This window comes from Crocodylus siamensis, chromosome 4, assembly GCF_052110815.1.
Source record: "Crocodylus siamensis isolate JL-2025a chromosome 4, ASM5211081v1, whole genome shotgun sequence".
Taxonomy (NCBI): Eukaryota; Metazoa; Chordata; order Crocodylia; family Crocodylidae; genus Crocodylus; species Crocodylus siamensis.
This window is the reverse complement of record NC_143398.1, coordinates 147,586,473-147,607,235: the sequence shown is the minus strand read 5'-3', so window position 1 is coordinate 147,607,235 and position 20,763 is coordinate 147,586,473. Positions and strand designations below refer to the sequence as shown.

At 45.9% G+C, this 20,763-nt stretch overlaps 1 protein-coding gene across 5 annotated transcripts in view; it reads right to left on the bottom strand.

Annotated features, from left to right (window-relative positions):
- Positions 1-5,739: 5,739 nt before the first annotated feature.
- CLCN1 (chloride voltage-gated channel 1) overlaps positions 5,740-20,763 on the bottom strand; it is a 137,461-nt gene continuing 122,437 nt past the window's right edge. For 4 of the 5 annotated variants that reach the window (XM_090044121.1, XM_090044116.1, XM_090044118.1 and 1 more), the window contains 7 exons: positions 19,927-20,153; positions 19,702-19,798; positions 17,699-17,787; positions 14,932-14,970; positions 14,366-14,470; positions 13,129-13,215; positions 5,740-12,574 (listed from right to left, as the gene is read on the bottom strand). In XM_090044121.1, the coding sequence (XP_089900247.1) occupies positions 12,194-12,574; positions 13,129-13,215; positions 14,366-14,470; positions 14,932-14,970; positions 17,699-17,787; positions 19,702-19,798; positions 19,927-20,153 (1,025 nt within the window). In that variant the 3' untranslated portion in view covers positions 5,740-12,193. The remainder of the gene's footprint in view (positions 12,575-13,128; positions 13,216-14,365; positions 14,471-14,931; positions 14,971-17,698; positions 17,788-19,701; positions 19,799-19,926; positions 20,154-20,763) is intronic. The other variant, XM_090044117.1, reaches the window with a different exon arrangement.

Here is a 20,763-nt window from a genome sequence, read left to right as displayed (position 1 = left end):
TGTACATTCATCGGGTGGACCCAAGCAACAAGAACCCGTCAGACAACTCCCACCCATTGACGATACATCAAGACATGGCAGGCAAGAGCGGGACAGTGACGTGGTGAAAGAACATCCGCTTTGCCCTCAAGGGTCCCGGGGCAGGGCCGACATCCGAAGGGCGGCGCCCTCAGGTGCGAGCAAAGCCCGGCGGGCACAATCAGTATTGTGGCTCAGAGAAGACCATTTTTTAACACACCAAACCTACGATAAATTCATCACTATAATGGCAGAGTGGCTCAGAAACCAATTCACTGACAAAGTAAAGGATGCCAAGTACTATTCCATAACAGTTGATTCAACACTAGATGTGAGTCATGTAGACTAATTAACATTACTTTTAAGAAATGTGACTGGCAATGGTGAAGTTGTAGAGCGATTTCTTTATTTTGTCCCACTAAAATCCCACACTTCTGAATGTATAGAGACAACTGTTTTGGAAATCATTGCAAATTTAGGTTTGGACATCAAAAATCTTCATGGGCAGAGCTTTGATAACGCCACAAATATGGCAGGAAAATATTCAGGTCTACAGTCAAGACTGAACAATGTAAGTGTGGTGGTGAGAAGCCCTCACAGGGACCAGAGATGCCAGGGGCAACCCCCGGCATTCTCAGAGAGGGAGAGAGAACACCCCACAGCCCAGGAAACTGACCATCCAGGTGGGCACGGACAGAGCAAGAGACATGGGAGACAGCGTTTCGCCGGCTCTTCAAGTGGCTGCTTCCCGGGTGAAGTGATGGCTGACTGATTGCAGCAGTTAATGCCACTGCTGTAGGAAATTAAAAAAACCCACCAGAAGCCAGCGGAAGGGGGAGGAAGCCAGCTGGGAGCACAGTGGTTGGGCGGAGGCTCCGGGTGCTAGCTGTGGCAGCATTGCCAGCACTGCCCCACAGCAGAGGAGGGGGAGCAGTGCCTGGCACCAGGCTTGGGACAGGCAAACCACAGCCCCTCAACATTAAAACATCCAAGAGATATCCCTTCTGTTGGAGGACATCAGAAGCTTGTGGTTTGGCCCCTTTACACCAGGGACTGAGGCCCCGGATTTACCAACATCCTGGTGGTGGGCTGGATTATCAAAGTCAATGCTGGACCCCACAATCAAGGGACCAACGTATGTAGTCAGGACCAAGACTGGAATACTCGAGTGGCTGGTGAGTGGACGGGGTGTAGGGGAGGCGGAGTCCCAAGAAATACTGCAGCGCACCTGTGAATACCCGTCCTCAGGTCTACATGGGAAGAGAACACCACTGAACCCCTTCCTTCTTTTCATTTACCAACAAGTCATGGCAGGTGAGTTGGGGGCCCCGACCCTGGGGGCAGAGTGGTACTTGTAGCACCTTCTTGAGGCATGGCAGCAAGCCTCTCTGCTTTGTTCATACCATGTTCCAGCCATTCCTTAAATTTAATCTGCAAATGCTGCAGCTGAATCTTGTGAGGGAGCTACACTTTTTTTTTTACTTCATTCAAAATGTCTAAGCCTTTTTTTCAGTTTCCACACATCAGTGGAGTATGCTATAACCATGCTTGGAGCAGGCAAATGAAAAACATTTGACAGTCAAAAGAATTTGTGACACCAGCTCATGCAGATGCTGTTTTGACTTTGAAAATGAGCGAAGATGATATAAAGAAAAACTTATTAGACATAGCCACATCAAATTCTGAAAAAAACATGTGCAAAAACTGAAGCAAACTCCTTAACAGAAAAGTTTGAAAAGTATGATATTGCTGTTATTACTCTGTTGTGGAACCATTTACTTGAAAGAGTTAATGCTGTCAGCAAATCGCTACAAAAGGTTGATGCAAAGTTATTGAATGCTGCACAATTGTTAGCCTCAGTTAAAAGTTTTGTCATGGAAGTTTGAAATGACTATAGCTTGGTGGAAACAGAGGCACTAACATTAACAGAAAATATAGGTTCCTTTGATATATCTGATGAGAAGCATAAAAAAGTAGGAAGTTTTTTGTCGATGAAATGAATTTAGAAGGGAAAGAGAAGATCAGCATTGAGACTGTCAATGTTATTTGTGACACAATGATAGTGCAATTGTGGCGTAGAGGTAAATGTCAATTTATAAATAATTTATATATTTTATCAGTAAATTTATAAATCATTTATATAACTAAATCTCTAAAAAAACCTGTTGAACTATTTTGCGCAGTTTTTGACAGAAGTATGGATGAAAATGCTAAAAACCAATACAGTAAGAAATTAAGTGAATTCTGCCAAGAGGACATGGACAAAAATCTTTTTGAAGATGAAGTAAAACATTTCATTCATTTTATCAAAAATGATGAGGTCCATGCTTCGAGATCACCAATTGATTTGTATAGACTTGTACATGACGTTTTGTAGGAACCTTGCTAAATTTAGAAACCAGTCTGAAAATATTTTAACAATACCTGTCACTAATGCTTCTGGTGAGTGTTCTTTTTCTGTATTGAAATGAGTTAAAAATTATTTGTGAAATACAATGAGTCAGGAACATTTGACAAGTTCAGCAATATTGACAATTGAAAGTGCCTCTTTACAAAGTGTTACTTATGGTAATTGATGATTTTGTAAAGAAAAAGTGTAGAAAAAAGTTATCTGAATAAATTTTTCAAATCAAATAAGTTTCTTCAGAGAAAGCTAACTTTTATTTTTCCATTCATGTATCATGTATATTTTTTATTTTTACACATTTTTCATGTTAGTATAATGCAAATGCAAGCTTTCATCTAGACTAGTAGTTTTCAAACTATGGTCTGAGAACTCCAGGTGGACTGAGGAAAGGTTAAGTCGTATTTTTTATAATGCCAGCGCCAATGGACCAAGGGGGGAGGGGGCTGCCAGATCTGACCGGTTGATTTACCATTCTCACTGAGCACCTTTGTGCATAGCTGAGCCCCAATCTGAGAAAAGGCAGCAGATGGCACCTGGTGCAGAGCGTCTTATCTATGAAATGTAGCAAAGTTTCACAAAAGTCTTCCGTCTCTTGGCTCTGCATTCTGTATTCTGGGGAGAGTCCAGCTCAGGGTCCTGAACACTTCAAGGTCACATGCCTGTAGGCATGGTGTGGAGTGGCCCAGGAAAATGTCCATCTGTAATGACCATCCAAAAGCCAGTTCCTTTTTTGAGCACATATACTTAATACAGTGGTCATGGGGGGGACTGTCAGTTGACAGCTCAAGGCCATGTTGAGCTTTGTGCAGGGGAAGACTTCCCCAGAGGTGTTCAGTTAGCCTGAACAGAGGTATACTTTTTGCCTCAGTGAGTTTTATGGGCGACCAATTCATGCTTAATATATCAATTATTTTTAATTATTTAAATAAAAAGTTTTTATGTGTTTGATTCCATGTTCCATATATGTACTGAGCAAAGGGAGGCACTTATATAACCTTGATGTGCAATCACTTGTTTCTTTCAATGCGGGCCATTATCAGATACTCAAGCTAGGCTCCCTGATTTTGTTCTCCTGAATAGCAGTTGACCTGTAGAGTGGTTTGTAAAACTTGTAAAACTAGAAAACCAGTTAAAATTGCAGGTCGGCTTTGGGGGGGGGGGTGGAAGGAGGGGAGGGAGGTGACAAAATAAACATGGGGGGCCAGGATGAGCATGGCTTATGTGGGGACCCTGGCCAGGGCCATGCATGATGGTCACGGGTGACCATGCAGGTAGTGGTGGCAGCTGCCCATGACTGTCTGCTGACAAGTCATGAGGATCCCACATAACAACAACAACAAAAGTTATAATGACTGGTGGCTACAGGCTGCAGTCCTGAGACCGGCAAGGCACCATTTGCTGTTATAGGCAAATGAAAGCACTCCTGGGTGCGCACATTAGGCAGCAAAGTGGTTATTAGCTTCTTGATGAAACCAGGGGCAGATTATGGGCTGTCAGTGCTGTTGGCAATCAGGGGCCCCTTGGGGAGCCAGGGGCAGCACAGCCTAGGTGGGCAACCATGTCATGGCTAGACGGGGTGGGGGGTGCACAAGTGTTTATGCAGGTGACAGTGGCTTGGTGGGGCTGTTGGCTGCAGGGCCAGGAGGACCAAAGGAACCCATGGGTCTGACTGTGCTGTGAGCTTGTGCACTTGGGCCCAACATGCCAGCACTAAGGAAAAAAAAATTGATGACTGGTGGCTTCAGGCTGGAGTCCTGTGAATAGGTGGGCACCATTTGCTGTAAAGGGGAAATGAAAGTGCTCCCAGGCACCCATGTTAGGCACCCAAGCAGTTATTAAGTTCTTTCAGGAACCGGGGCGGATTAAGGAACAGCACAGCACAGGGGGACACCCTGGCCACAGACATGTGGGGTGGGGTGCACTGTCCCTCCCTGCAGGTGGCAGTGGCTTTCTGGGAATGTGTGCTGCCAGTAGGCAACATGGGTGGCCCCACTCCCGTGTCCTGCAGTTTGCATTCAGCCACCAGCACCAGTGCCACTATGAAAGTATAGGACAGCCCATGCAGGCAGCTGGTGTTGGATCTGCCCACCCCCACCACCCAAACTCCGTTCTGTTGCACCCTGAGTTACCAAAGTACCCCCATTCTGTGCAACCCACCACCCCCTACCCACCGTCCACAGATGGGACAATCTGTTCTCATTACTGCAGTGTGTCTGAAGCAAGCCAGTATATGTTTGGCTTGGCTTACATCATCCAGCCCCCAAAACCAGGCATGTACAACCCTTCCCATTATAGCAGGCAGACTTGGATGAAAATTCATTTTTATTTGACCACAGCAGGTAGTTTATTGGCAATAACTTAAGCATACATGAAATAATGCAGGATGCCCACTCCCTGACTTCCTATATAAGCAGCAGCATTACCAACTCTAAGAACCCCTTTCCTGTCATATGCTCTTTTCCCCCAGCTGTGCACCCTCTGTCTGACCCTCCCCTTCTTCCCTAAAGCATAGTGGTACCCTCCTGGCCCTCCTCCAACTAAGGCGCCCCTCACCCACAGACTGTGTGGGTGTCCCTGAGGTTGTCACTGCGGAGGGTGGAGGAACAGTCTCAGCAGTTTCACTGTGGATCACCTCCCATATACAGGCAAGCTTAATGGATCTCATATACTTGGTCCCTGCGGGGAGCCTCTTACAAATCAGGGCCTTGGTCATGTGCCTAAGGATTTCTTCTCTTAACATTGCACAGGTCTCCTTGGGATTGGCATGGCACCATGAAGCCACTTAAGGAATTGTTTTGTACTGTCTATGAGATCCCTTCAGCATTCCCTACTCCGGGTCATGCTTTTCATCTCCCTCTCTTTAGCCCCTCTAAGCACTTCCCAAACTTCATCCTGCCAGTCATCTGCAGTGGTCACGTGCAATTGCATAGCTGCCACCAAAGCCTCCATGGTCTCCTTGGGGTATTGCTGTCTGCGGTGGAATTAATGCATTCACCCTGTTCCAGTGTGAGCTGGTGTCTGTGGTTTGGGAGCATGTCCCCAGTTTCCACTGGGTGTGGTAGCTGGTAACAGGAATGGGAAAACAAAGTGTTCATGGTCCAAGATCTCATCCTCACTCACTAAACTGAAGTAAAGGTTAACCCCTGCCTAAGCAACTTGCAGAAAAGCCACAGCACGTTCACCCCATTGGAAATGAAACATTGTATGCCTGCTATAGTCCCACAAATCAATATAATGCCCATTCCCCAGAACTTACAAGTCCCCAGGCATGGATCCTCTGGCATCTCTGACATCTCTGGCACAAAAACTGATCTTTGAGTCTCTGAAATTTCTGCCGTGTCACAGAAATCTGTGGGGACAGCACAGTTGCATTCAATGCATCCTCCTCCTCTGTGTTCAGCGGCCAAGGTATCAGGGAGACCACTTTCATGTTGAGGATAACTTGATCTTGGGTGCCCCCATCAACCAGCTCCTGCAAGCAGTCACCCCATGCCTCTGACATGTTTCCTGTAGGAGTGGCAGGACAGTCTGTGAACTCTTGGCTAGGTGGGGCCTCCTGAACGTTGGAGACAAGCCTTGCCTGCTTCCTTGGCAAGATGATGGGCATGGAATGGTGCAGTTGTGTGTCTTGAGCTAGCACAAGGGTCCTTGGCCTGATGAAAACCACATTTCAGGGCCTTGATATTGCTGTGGCACTGTATCTCATCCCACTTGTGCCCATGGACTTTCATTTCCTTGGTAACTGACATATAGACTAGCTTATTTTGTCTATTTTCCAGCTGCTCAATGATCTTTTCTTCCAACCAAATATCTTAATGACTCACTGCCAATCACTCCCAGTAGTCTTTGGCTGGCAGCTCTCCCTTCATGCAGACTTTCCCTTCCCCCACTGTCCCACCTATCAATCATTCAGCTGTTCTGGGAGTCTATTTGGTGTTAAGGGAAGGAAAAATCGGGGTTTATCCATTCAGTGTTCAGCTCAGAGCCCCACTATTGATGGATTTCAAGGGGTATCAGGGGGTATTGACCAAAGCCCTAAAACCCAAAGTTTTGGAAAGAGGCCAGGTTACAGGGACCTGGTGATAACTGTGAAACTCATGCTAACCTGGGGTCTATTCACACAAGTTAGAATACAAAAGACTGATGCTAACTGCATAGTGCAATAGGATGTGAGTTTATGGCTAGGCCATCGGAAATGAAATAATGAGGTATCCCTTCCAGCTTATCTTACTATATTCATGATAATTTCAAGCAGGCTCCTAGTTGTCTGGTATGTAACCATGTGAATGTCTATCCATGATTAATTAGTATAGTAAATATTTATTTTGCAATTAACTCATGTTATTTACAGAAAGAGTCATTTTCCATATGTGATAGCCATCTCCTCCTGATTTACTTCTGTTTTGGCTAGTGGTTTCCTTGATTTTCCAAGGATACGCCCCAAAACCTTGTGTTTTTCCTGGTTGTTAATCAGTTTCTTGACATGTTCCAAACTCAGTAGAAATGGATAACCTCTTGTCACTGAGGAAAGTAATTAATTCAAATTGGAACTTTCTGATAACCAATAATGAGCAGTTTGATTAACAGGATTTTCCTGTCAATTACTGTTTGGGATTTTTTTTTTTATTTATACAACTAAAAAAATTCTTTGAAGATGCTGGACTAAGGGTATAAGAATAAAGTGAAAACAGCTAACTGCACACTTCAAGAGTGAGAAATCTCTCTGACACCAACTGCTGTTGCACCCCAGCTATCTTGAGAAGCTGGAAGAAACAAACTGTCTCTCTTGTTGCCTGTTTCGTGATAAATCATTACCTTATAGCTAATTACTGGACTTCGGTTTGGGCTCATTTGACTTTGAATATTTGTAGTAAATGAGGCCTTTCTGTCACTCATCGAATGAGGTGTTTGTCAATCTCTAGGTTAGTCTGGAATCCTACATTTTTATTATCTAACACCTGGTGTGTTCAGCAATATAAATGGAGCAAGGCTGCTGATGCTGCCCTATTCCAAAGCTGTTGGGGATGATTTCGGACCATTTTGACTGCAAGGCCACTTGATGGTTCCTTGTACCTCCATGCCTGGCATAGATGTTGATGTGCTGATGGGAGCTATTCAAACATAGCACTGGTCCCACACACCCACATATCTTCCCTGACTTATTCCAGGGTGGGGTACATTGACGGGGTGATACTTCTTGGTGTGCTTATTCATGGGTCAGGTAAATGCCAGTATCTGCCCCCCAGGGCACATGATGGTTTTCTGGGGTCATGCTACACTCACAAATTCTTAGTGGATGGGTAGGACATGACTTGATCTCTCCCCTCCTCCCCTCCCCACAGGCCAAAACGTCTGTTGAGCCTAAGCCCAGCCAATGGCCTCCTGAGCTGTGAAAGAATTGAATGGTAAATAGCACGGCAGTTATAATGCTAATAGATCCTATTCAACAGCCCTAACTATTCACCCCTCTAGTGAGCTTCAGTGGTGCTGTATGCTAAACAGCCACCCTGCTGTGTACTGCAAAACAACATGGATTCGAGGAATCTTGATGGAGTGAGCGAGGAAGACCAAATGCTGTTGGAAGCCCTGGAGATGTCTGACTGCAGACTGAAGGCAGTCAATAAAGCAGAGATGCTGCTACTAACCACAAAGCAGGGTATGATGAACCTATGAAGTTGCAAAGACATGCCAGAACCTAATCACATCTGGCTATACCACCGCTACTTGAACTATGAACAGCCACTCCTGGGGCTGCTGCAGGGCATGGGGGGCAGGGAGAGAGATGCTGCCCAGGGGTGAAAGGGGTGTGACATTATTAGGCTGCCAGGCATGGTGCTGGAGTCACAGCCCACGGCAAGGGAGGTCACACACATCTCCCCTTTGCTGGAGCCCAGCTGTCTCTGCCACCACCCACACGAACTGGTGCCTGACATCCAGCCCTGCCAGACACTCCTAGCCTCCCTGGGCATGGGGAGTCCTGGGACCAGGCAGGTGTCATTTTCTTTGAAGGGGAAATGAAAGCACTCCCAGGCAAACGTTAGCTACCAACGCGCTTATTAATTCCTTGTTGGAACCAGGGCTGATTTATGGGCTGGCAGGGCAACTGGCAATGAGGTCCCACCCCAGGGAGCCTGACCATGTCCATGGGAGGTTGACCATGAAGGTGGCCACAGCTTGGCAGGGCTGCCAGTCCAGGAACACCCATGGGTCTGACTGTGCTGTAAGCTTATGCCCTTCTGCCTCCCATGCCAGTACAAGGAAATGATGATGACTGGTGGATAAAGGCTGCAATCTTGTGAACTGGTGGGTGCCATTTGCTCTGAAGAGCAAATGAAAGCAATCCTGGGTGCCCCCGTTAGGCACCCAAGCAATTATCAATTCCTTGATGGAACCAGGGGTGGATTATGGGCTGACAGTGCCATTGGTAATCAGGCCCTCCTTGGGGAGCCAGGGGCAGCATGGCTCAGGGAGGTAACCTGGCCAGCACCATGCAGGGGGGCAGGGTGACTGTGCAGGCATTGGCAGCTCAGCGGTGCTGCCTGAGGCCAATCCAGGGGCACCCATGGGTCTGACTCTGCTTTGATTTCGTGCCCTCACAACAAAATTAAAAAGTTATGATGTCTGGAGTCTACAATCTGGGGTGGGCAGTGCATGTCTTCTCCTCTCCAGCCAGGCCAGGACCAAGAGCTAGGGGTGAGCATGCCGCTCCCTGCAGGCAGCTGAGGCTTCAGGGGGATGTGTTTCAGGAATGACAGGATTAGTGGTTTGCCAGTGCCCCTGCTGTAATTGAGTACCAAAGAGATCAGCAAAGTGGATTGTTATGTGGCATCCCCTACTGTAATTTATTGTGAATAGTGCACTGAGCTTTATTCAATTAAAAAGCTGTCACTTGTACACAGTGATGGAACAAATTAAAACACGCCATGTCAATTTTAATAAACCTGCTTAGTTTAGTGAGGATTAAACCCCCATCATGTGTACAAGTGCCTTTGGAGCTTTGGTATGAAACATACACCAGAGACACATCCCCATAAAAGAAAAAGACCTAAAAGACTGGGAAGATGGCTAGGAGCATTGGGTCAGGGTGCCATTTGAGGACTCAACTCTGTCATTTCTATAGGGAGAATCTTAAAGTAATCCAAATCTGGGCGTCTTGCCTATGCTTATCCCTGCATGCTGAGATCAGGAAAGATAGCCTGATTGAAAAGTAGAAGGTGGCTAAGTTCTCCTGTGCTGGAGCTTCTAGGCATAGGAACCAGCTCTCATTCCAGGAACCAGATCTCATGAAGATCTCCCAAAATTGAATGCAAAGACTTGCTTGGAAATTCAGGGCTTATCATCAAGTTACACAAGTTAAAAAAAGCTGCTTGTGTTTTTTACTGTCATTTCAGGGTAACACTGAAGCAACCGCTGCTTCCACTGTTGCAGCCATTGAGGCCCCAAGGCCAATGCCTATAAGAGCAACACAATGAACTGCCAGAGACCTGAGGAAAATCAAGGAGGAGATGCTTACAGACCTGCTCACATTACTGAAGAGGAGGGCTATGGGTGCAGAAGAGTAGAGAGCTCAGGTGTAGTATTAGCAGGATCATTATTCTGACCTAGTCAGGAGGGGCATTTCCCAGGCCAGGCACAAAGTGGTATTCCAGGTCAGGTGAAATGCTGATGGCACCAGCAAGGTTATGGTATGGCAAGGCGGACTATGCAGCAGAGGCCATAGCCATCTGAAGAGAGATACCCAGCAGGCTTTCAGAGCCAATCAGAGAAAATCCATGTTCTCTGACTTGCCCTTCAGTTCTGGGCACAGGTGGTCCCGGTGTAGCCATGTGCTTCACGGAGCTAAGGGTAGCCTCTCCAGCCTCTACTTTGGTAAAGCCTTAGCAGGTTCAAGGCTATCTTCCACAGCCCCAGTGGCACTATGCCAGGATGAGACCTTCCCTCCTTCAGAGATGATGGGCAGGGTTACCTTCAGCAACTTCCATCGGCTCTCATGCATGAAACGAGTTGGCAGTAATTCTTCCCCAGGACAAAGATCAAGATCTACTCAGGAACTTGAATTGGAATAGTAGGGGAAGTGCTACAAGGCAGGATTGAAATCTCTCTGTTGGGTCACAATACAAATTAACTGGAAAGGCTATGGATTGGGACTCCAAAACTGGATAAACAGGGTGATGGCTTTGTCAAGACTGAAGCATAAAGATGGACAAGTTGGGGGTCATAAGATGGTAGTTGGAATAGCAATGGGTGCTTTGCATTAGGCCTTATCTGCATTGGGAGAACCATGTGGAAGATTCCCAGCAGTGGGATAGCAGACAAAAACTCTGCTCTAGGAGAGGCGTTTTCTTATGTTATCAAAGGTTTGGGGCATTTACTCCTCAGTGCCTTGCTTACCATCAGCTTTTTCACACACCATAATCCTCTCCTCTGGCATTCTTACATTTTAAGACTATAACTTGATAGAAATTAGCAACAGCAATTTAGAGACACAAATACACAAACAGCTGAGAGATTGGTACATATTTACAATCTTACTCCTTCCAGCCCTATCCACAGTCCAGAGGCCCAAGCTGGAGAGAACTTCTGGCCTTCCCACTAACATTTCGAACGTTCTGCTTAACAACTTCATGGAGACAATGGAAAATCAAGGAGGCAACTCTCCACCACCTGTCCCAATTCTTTTTTAAAGAAATGCAATTAAGATCAACAATCATTCTCATTGACATGTGTTTACAAGACAGCAGAGTGGAAGGGCAAGGGAGAAGCCCCAAACCTCCCACCCACTCAGGAAACACCCAAAGGATCCAAAATGAGACAAAATTCTGGTGTGCATGATGGGAGACCTCCCTGAAGGGAGCTACAGGGACAAACTGTGATAGGCTTCTGGGTGCTTCAAAGGTGTGTGAGTACACATGAGCATTCATGCGTACGTGTGTATGTACTCATGCATGGATGCATATGTGGACATGCTCACAGATGGGGTTGTGGTGTCCTGAAAAGATGGCAAACACCAATGGGGAGTGAAGGAGAAGAGTGTGCATGGAAAACTTGCTATTATATAAGGCTCTTATTTATCTCAGTTGGCCCTGCATTTCTTCAGGTACCAGGCTGGATCAGCCCACATCTTTGGGAAATACAATATTAGTTGGTTTGACAGTACCAGGGAAGGTGCTTGGGGGTCCTGCTGTCTCCTGCAGATATTTCCTGCAGCTCTGAAAATTCTCACCAGTCAGACTCCTGAGTTGGGAGCATGTTCCTGCCTGAACCGAAATAAATGAAGGCAGACAGTGTTATGCAGTTGTAGGGTATTCAGGGAAACAGAGAAGTGAAAAGGCTGCTGAAGCTACCCTGCTCCTCACCACGTGTCCATAACGGCAGGATCTGTCCAGGATTCTTGTTCTGTAACTGGCAGTACCCATGCATTCTTTATTCCTGCTGCCTCCCTCATGTACACATAAGAGCTAGGAGAGGAAAGAGCTCCACTATCCCATAACCCCAGCTTCCACTAATCCTTGGGGACTCACCCTCCCCATCCTCTGCACACCCATATGCAGCACATCCAAGGGCCTCCCCTGTGCATCCAAGGCAGCATAACTCTTTAGGCAGTGAAGGCAACAGAAGGAAAGGCCAGTCCTGTGCTCCTACCCCCAGCAGAGCCAATCATTACATATCAGAGTGCAGTGAAACAGTCCATAGGCTCCCTGAGGAACATGTATAATACAGATAGCTCAGTGAAGGGAGAAGGGGTGGAACACTTCCTCCTCCCACCAATTATAGAGGTACATCTTCTTCCTCATCCTCATCCAGATCCGTGGAGTGCAGGCTCAGGTCCCTGAGGATGTCTGAAATGTTTTCAGTAGCAGGGCCAGTCATTTCCATGTCCTCCAACTCAGTATCAGTGGCAGAAAGCAGCCCCTCCTCAGGGAAGGGCAAGGGCTTCTGGGACAGGGAGCTGGGGGGCAAAGGGCTCTCTGCCCCTGAGTCCACTGCTCCTTTCATGGGTACTGCACAGCTGTTCGGCCGGCTCCACACCTGTGAGACCTGGTTGGCCTTCTCACTGCTAACTGAGGTCCGGTTGGTGTTACGGAAGCTAGCAAGCGGTGGACGGAGACGGACACCAGAGCGCGTAGAGCCCTCAATCGCTTTCTGGAGCTATTGGAGGGAGAAAAGGGCCGGGGGGAGGATAGAATACACAAAGCACAACAGAAGTTTAGCTATAGTAAAAAATAAAAGAATTTTACCCAGGTAAGACTTTCTCTAGCCCTGTGACCTGGGAAAAATCAGACTGCACATTGCTGTAGTGTTATCTCACTCAACAGCATTTCACAAATTCCATGCCGCCGTGATCTGAAGGAACAGCTACTAAATGGATCTAGTACAAGTCATGCAGGACAGAGCCTTCTTTTCATGGAAAGGGCCAGGTAAACATTAACATTCATGTAAGTGAAATAAGGTCTTGGTTTGCTAAGGCCCTGTCTGAAAGACTCCCTTTCCAGCAGCATACTTATTCTACTTCATCAGGGCAAAGAACTGATTTGGATTCCAAGACTGGAGTGTAAGGAACTATAGTAACAGGAGACCAGAAACCTAGACCCCCTAAACTGATTCCCAGTTATCTGTAAGATATTGTGATGAAACAAAAGTCTGAGGTGGAGCAGGAAGAGGTGGGAGTGTCTTCCTTGATTCAATAATGCAACTGTGTTTACCTCTTCTAATGCCAGCACTCCCTTTAACTTCCCCATACTGGTTACATAGGCATGGCTGAGGCTCAGCAAGGAGAACAAGGTGTGCGTCTGTGGGAGAAAGCACAAGAGAACATCTGTTCCAGTGACTGGAGTGTGACTTGGTGCGAGACTGAGGGCTGAGATCTACTCAGTTCCTAAGCTAAAAGGGAAAATCGCAACTGCCCTCCAGCCCCACTGGCAAGTAGTAACTCTTAGAGGTGTTTAGTGATACCTGGCAAATTCCCAAAGGTATCTATCATCCTTTACTTGGTACATACAGACAACATATGCCTGTGCATCCAGGAACTAGTGCACCAAGTCCTAAGCAGTAACACAGCAGGTGTGTCTACATGAGACACTAACTGCGCAGTAGCCTAATAATACTGTGCAGTAGCACATCGCAGCACAAACAATGCTAATGTGTAGTATTATTAAGCTACTGCACATTAATGCTAATGCTACTGTGTAGTATTATTAAGCTAGTGCACAGTACCATCACTAAAAAGGTGTTCACCAGCATTACTGCTCAGTGACTCCCGTTACTACACATTAATCTAGTCCTTGATTTTACAAGTACAAGTAAATTTAATGTGCAGTAACCACTGTGCATTAATAAATGTGTAGCTGTGCCCACTGTATCTTACAAATTCAGATATCAATACAAATGAGAGGTGTATGCACATCCTGTTATGCTCCGAAGCAGAGAGGATAAATACTAGCATTAATGCACTGGCATGAAGGTCCTGAGTCTCAGGCAAGTTTAGAAATCCCACTACTAGGGATGGATTTTTCTGCACAGAGTATGAAATTCAAAATTAATTCATTACTGCTTTTAAAAATGGCTGACGTGCGGCTCCTGCTGTCTACAGGGTTTAGGAGTAGGAGTCCTGTTGATAATATGTGAGGGAACCAGATGCCTTAGAGGTTTGAAATGTGAAATTAATTCTATGGCTAGTGGATCCTAGTATGGTCTGTTGAAGCTTTTGTATCAAAACAGTTCGCTGTAACTTTTCATTTTCCAGGAGGCCAGAGCTAGATATTGGGGTTAGGGGAGCTCAATGAATTATTTATGGAAGGAAAAGAAAAGACAACAAGACAAAAATACAATGAGTGGCAAAATGAGCCTACACAGAGAGGGAGGGAGTAAACAGAGAATGAGCCTTGTGGTGACCAAGAGTCTGCAAGAAAGGTGAGATGTAATAGGAAGTTCAGCACCCACCTTGTGCAGGGAAGTCCTCTCCACCAGTTGAAAGGGAGAAGGGTCTATGCGACAGCTGTCAAAGCACACTTCCTTGTTCAACTCCTCCTGCTCCCAAGCATCTATCTGACACAGAAAAAAGGAGATCACACTTATAGTGTGCTTCTAGCTTCTTTCCCCACCCAGGGTCGTCCTCCTCCTGCTGTTTCTCTAGCACCTTTGTCTATCTCCCTCAATTAATCTTTCCTCTCAGATTGCATGTTCCTCCATTGTCAGATGGGATGTCCCTTCGGGAAACTAGCAATGCTGCAGCAATAAAAAAGTGTTCCCAGTAGCAGTGAAAAAAGCATCTCGGCACCTCGGACATCCTTAGTTCTGCTTAGAGGGGAAGAGATCTTCTAGATTTTCTAGAACAGAATTCCTTATGTCCAAGAAAGAAGGTATCTGAATGACCTCTCCTTTTAGCTCATAAGCAGTTAAACTCTGTTCTGCTCATGGACAGGAGGAGGCATCCACTGCACCGCCTTTCACCACCTCCCCTCTACCTCCCCCCTGCCATGCACACACTTTTCCTCAGCCAGACTTACTTCCTCTGGTTTCATTGTGTCAACAAGATCTACTGAGTCCTAAAAGAATAGAAAATAAAGCCAAAGTCAGAGAAAGACCACAGAATACCACTAAGAAAATCCTAGATGAATGTTCACGCTGCTCCAAGAAGTACTCCTGCATTCTGGCAGTTCCTCTTCCTAACTTCTGGTCATCCTAATCTCTCACACTCATGGGCCTCCTCTTTCTGCTCCCAACAGTGCCACCTAGTGATTAATTTATCTTTAGGAGCCAAAGCTACCTCCCACCCCCGCACCCGGGCAAACCCTTCCTTTAGTATCATTGGGCATTTATAGACGTGCTCTGGGAGGTGATGGGGGGCTCTAAGAGCCACACTAATTAAAGTGCCTAGAGCATCGTGTGTATCAGTGTCCCCAGGCTGAAAAATGGCAGTAGAGGTGCTTTAACTAAAGCTCATCAAACCAGCTTTAAAGTGCCCCTGCAGCCATTTTTTAGCACAGGGATGCTGATACATATAACACTGGAGTCTGCTGGAGAACAGTAATTACCACGCTCCAGCACACTTGATTGCATCTGCTCCAACATGCTGTAATTACAGTGTGTTGGAGCAGCCTCCCTGCACAAGAATAGGAGCCCATTCTTAGGGAGGGTGGAATATGCATACTGAGACACTTCTGGCTGGCCTCCAGACTAGTCCTAGGTCCTAGTTCAAGTTTCTGATTAGTCTCCTAATGATTATTTTGGGACTGGACCGATACATGGTGCTTCCTCTGACCCAAGCAAGCCATCAGGATTATCACTATACAGATAATACCCTTTCCAGTTTGGTGGATGAACTGAAACATTTAAAAGGTATTTGTTTAGATATGATCCAGCACCAACATTTTCTAAAATGCTCAGAAAATCAGAAACTTGCATCTAAAATAACCACAAATTAAACACAAGCAAAGAGTTTGATTACAAGGGGCCTTGGGTACAATCCACAGATCCAGTGAGGAATTATAACTAAGCTGTTCCTCTGAAGTCACAGCAGCCCAAGTTCAAGTCCCCACTTTGCCTGATGCAGAGGTGAGATGTGAAGCAATCTCTTTTCTTGAAGCTGCACCATGGGTGCATCTACATATCGCCCTACATCACTGTAGTGACGCATTATGTCGCTATATGGTACACTACAGCAATGTAGCAATCATATGAGTCTACAAATGATCGGCAGCTACGGCAACATAGCGGTGAAATCTAACCGTGCACCACGCGCGTGGTGCAGTACAGAGAGTTACTGCACCGTTCTTTAGTACTTTCAAAAGGAAGTACTAATGCATGGCATGGGGAGCTCCCCCCTTGTGAGCACAGAGGTGGAACGGGATCTTGGAGTTATTATTGACTCAAAGATGAACATGAGCCGCCAATGCCAGACCGCAGCCAGCAAAGCCAGCCACACCTTGTTGTGCATCCACAGATGCATCTCAAGCCAGTCCAGAGAGGTGATCCTCCCCCTCTATGCGACACTGGTCAAGCCACAGTTGGAGTACTGCATCTAGTTCTGGGCACTGCACTTTAAAAAGGATGTGGCCAGCCTGGAGAGTGTTAAGAGGAGGGCCACCCGCTTGGTGAGAGGGCTGCAGGACAGGCCCTACGAGGAGAGGCTGAGGGACCTGAACCTGGTCAGTCCCAGCAAACGGAGGCTGAGGAGGGATTTGGTGGCTGCCTACAAACTCGTCAGGGGAGATCAACAGCAAATAGGAAGAGCCCTATTCTCCCCAGCACCACCTGGGCTGATGACAATGGCCAGAAGCTGCTGGAGAATAGGTTCAGGTTAGAGATTAGGAGGCACTATTTCACTGTTAGGGTAGCTAGGATCTGGAACCAACTTCCTAGGAAGTGGTCCTCGCTCCTACCTTGGGTAAATTCAGAAAGAGGTTGGATGACCACTTGTCTGGGGTTGTGTGATCCCAGTGTGTGCTCCTGCCAGTGGCGAGGGGTCAGACTAGATGATCTGTTCAGGTCCCTTCTGACCCCAAACTACTATGAAACTATGGCACCATAGCAATGTCACCACATGGTGATGTTTCAACGTGCCCCATTTGTCATAAAGTACTTCACTGAAGCAGTAACTAGAATACAGGTTCCCCCCACTTCCACAGGAGTACCTGATCCACAAGACTATGCAGTCATTCTTTCTCTCTGGGCCTATAATTATTTCAGCATATACAAAAGAATCAGTTTCAGCAGGAGGGTCTGAGGAATCTCAACAACCCCAGAAAAGACTGTAGCCCAGTCCTAACAGACCTGACACACTGGTTCAAATCACTGCTGTGGTATTTTGAATCTGGGTCCCTCATATCTCAGGTGACCATTCTAAATACTAGGGTGTACAATATTAAGATTGGGGAGGGGAAAAGCGAGAATCATTGCTTATTCTCTCTTCCTGGTTCTAGGAAAGGTATCTGAGGCTAAGAGTATTCTTTATATTTTGCCAAAATTACTTGCCAAATTTGAACCAAACTGCATTTATTCTCATATAATCCTAGCTATGATGTCTGCCTTAGGATCTGCAGCACAGAGAGCTCCTGATTAGACAGAACTGCGTTTCCCCATTTGTGCCACAGTCATGGTCTCCTGGGTGTGCAGGGGGTAATCCTTAATCTTCTATCAGGAGCTCACTATCTTTTTGTGAGTTTTCCTGTCAGTCATTAGGACCTGTGGGGGGAGGGTGCAGGGAGCTTATTAAATCTTGGTTCTTTTACATTTCCTCCTTTGATGTGTTACTGGGAACCGTGACATCCTAACCTGGGCAGTGCTTTCCATCTCAGGTGAATGGCTGTAACTGCACAAAAGCTGCTGGATCAGTTGCTGGAAACTCCAGAAACTCCTGGCTTCTGGAAGAGAATGGAACAAAGAAGAGAAAAAACCCAAACCAGTGACTGACTAAAACACAAGACCTTCATGCTTATCTCATCTAAGTTGATCCAAGGAGTTGTACAATGGCCACGTTAAATGTTAGTTCAACCAATCACAACCCAGCATTCAGTTGTAAACAGACTAATCCACATACTATCCCATACATAGCTGGGAGAAATAAACTTTAACAAACCAGCCTTGGAGGATGGCTATCTAATAAGTTTGAACAGGAACCACAGGTAACAGAAACAGCGACCCAGCTATAACAAAGGCCATGCTACAAGGCCATAGAGAAAAGGATGTGGCACCAGAAAAGGGATTTTTACAGGAAGGTGATTAATTCAGAATGGTGGGTGAGGATGATTAATTTGAGGGCATTAGCCTGAACGATGAAAAAGCAAAGTGGGACTATGGGGAGATCACTGTAGCTGATATAGGAACATAATTAGAGTAGCTAGGGCAGAAAGGGAAGAATGGGATCCAGAGAGGGTGCCAAAGATTGCAGCAGATGCATTTTTCAACACCCTAAATATGAGGATAAAAGAGTCGAGATAGTACCAAGGTCATAGTGCTGGGAGTGAACATCATTATAAAATAATTGTCAATGATGGAGACCATGGGATGTGAGGTAGACAAAGAGATGAGGTTCACTATTGATATGCAGTGTTCAAGCTAATGGTAGGACATATGAGAAGACAGGCCAGAGTCAAACAGTGGAAGGTGTGATTTATAGAATAACAATTAGACAGGAGTCCTCTATGCTCCCTTACCTCTTTCACCAGTCACTTCAGGATGGCTCTTTTGCATCCCCTTCTGCAGGGCTTTTACTTGCCTAATGTAAAATACCTTAAACAATGCCCCCTCCCCTCTGATTTTCTTGGCATGACTATTCAGAGTAATAGACCTTTCCCATTTGGTAAGCAGAGGAATTAACCAGTACACTGCTCTACAACTATGCCTGGCCTCCAGCAGGCTTTATTGCATCTCAGAGACACTGACCCACATTGGTTATGCCACAGAAAGGAGAGTGTTGTACCTAATATTACACTTTGCAGATCCTTTCTAGTATTTGGGAGCCTGAAAGCCCTACTTCCTTTGGTCACGCATGGAGTCTGGCTATCATCAGGATCTCAGTGAAGCTCAGAAAGCACATCCAGAAAATATAACCAGGGGCTGCATAAAAATCAGGCACATGAGCGGAGCTGGGAGAGCTCAACTCACTTGACTGTAAATAGTTTCAGAGGACAGGGAATAAAATGATACATTAAAGTCTGTCCCTCCTATTTGCACAAGCTGACATGATGATGTGAATATGTGTAAAGAACCTATTTGATTTCTGGAGATGGCATTTTAATTAGAGCAGTTTCTGGAGAGCCACTCCATATAAAACACCACAGCATCACTTGTGCTGAGTCCCCATGTGTTTAAAAATAGCCGTGGGATACTTTAACTAAAGCTCATTCGATGAGCTTTAGCTGAAGTATCTCTGTGACCATTTTGAAATGGAGGGGAGCTTAATATACATGACCCTGCAGTGATGCTAAAGCACTCTAATTAGAATACAAAGCAGGCTCAATTAATCAAGTCTGGTCTGATGAGGGCATCTATAGGCAGTCCAAGTTACTAATGAAGGAAGTATATCTATATCAAGCATAGATTTTTCTCAGGCAGAACAATTCTGGATGGGTAACTGATGGAGGCACCTTCCTTGCTGTATGTGGTGCAGGTTGCAGGAGACATTAGTGGGAAACTATATGCTCTGTATGTATTACTCTGGTGATGAGATACATTGCAGAGAACAGTTTAGACATGATCCCCTTACTGGGAAGACATCAAAGCCATTAAGGCTTCTAAGCACTGGCATTTCTGAGGCAGGCTGGAGGTCATCATACCTGGGGGTTCCTGAAGTCCTGGGGTTTCTGGTATTAATTTATGAGGAGTCACTGGGCCATTGGGTTTCTCAGAGTGACTGGGAGGTTGCTGAGACAGCTGCAAAGGAAAAGTAAATAACATAGGATTCAGCCCATTTAGCTCCCTTCATTCCCTTTCCCCATGTCTCACTGCTCGTTCTGACCCTCCCTCACCTCCAGTTCTCACTCTCTCTCTGCTTCTCATACCTCAGTCTTTTCCTCTTCATCCTCATCCTCATCCACAAAAGCAAATGATTCACGCTTCCATTTGGGCATGGCCATCCACTGGCTTTTGCTGCTGCCATCATAGGGTGCCTCAGTCAGCTTCTGCTGCATCTCCTTGGAGAGATGCAAACGCCGCTCTGGGCTGATGTGTCTTTGGAGAAGGGCCTGCAGCTCTGACCGTTCCACCGAACCCAGAAGGATCATGGACTCTGTCAAAGATCAAAGTCTTTGATTTCAGATGCCGATGGCAAAAGGTCAGATGCCAAAAGGTCAGAGGCTAACACAACAAACTCTGTGGTTGTAATTTATCCCTCTGTATTAACAGTGTTGCATATACACACCCCTATCTGTGCCTCATTTCAAATCGCTTGAGCTTTTCATACGAAAGAGAGAAACTGACCTTGACAGCCCAGCACAAAAGATAAAGTACCTATAGTAACGAGATTAGCTGACTTTAGTAAAGTTGTAAAATTAAATATACTATGCGCGCCATCTTGTGACCAAACAGAACCAGTACCACCCAAGTAAAAATAACCCCCCTTTTTTATGAAACCTGAGCAAACAAAGAAAGCACAAGTGCCAACTCATTAATTATTTATGATTGGCGTATAGTAATTGGTCACCTGTGTCAAATAAAACTTTGAAAGAACTTCCGCCCAAAGCAGAGAGCAGAGAACCGTGTATACACTCAAGAAGAACAGATCGTGCATCTCTCCGCCTACGTTATTTTTCTGGCGTACCCCTGTTTCGTCTTATCGGTCCGTTTATCTCTCTATCTTTGGTGTTATTTTTCTTATCAAGAGCTCTTAGTAATCTGCA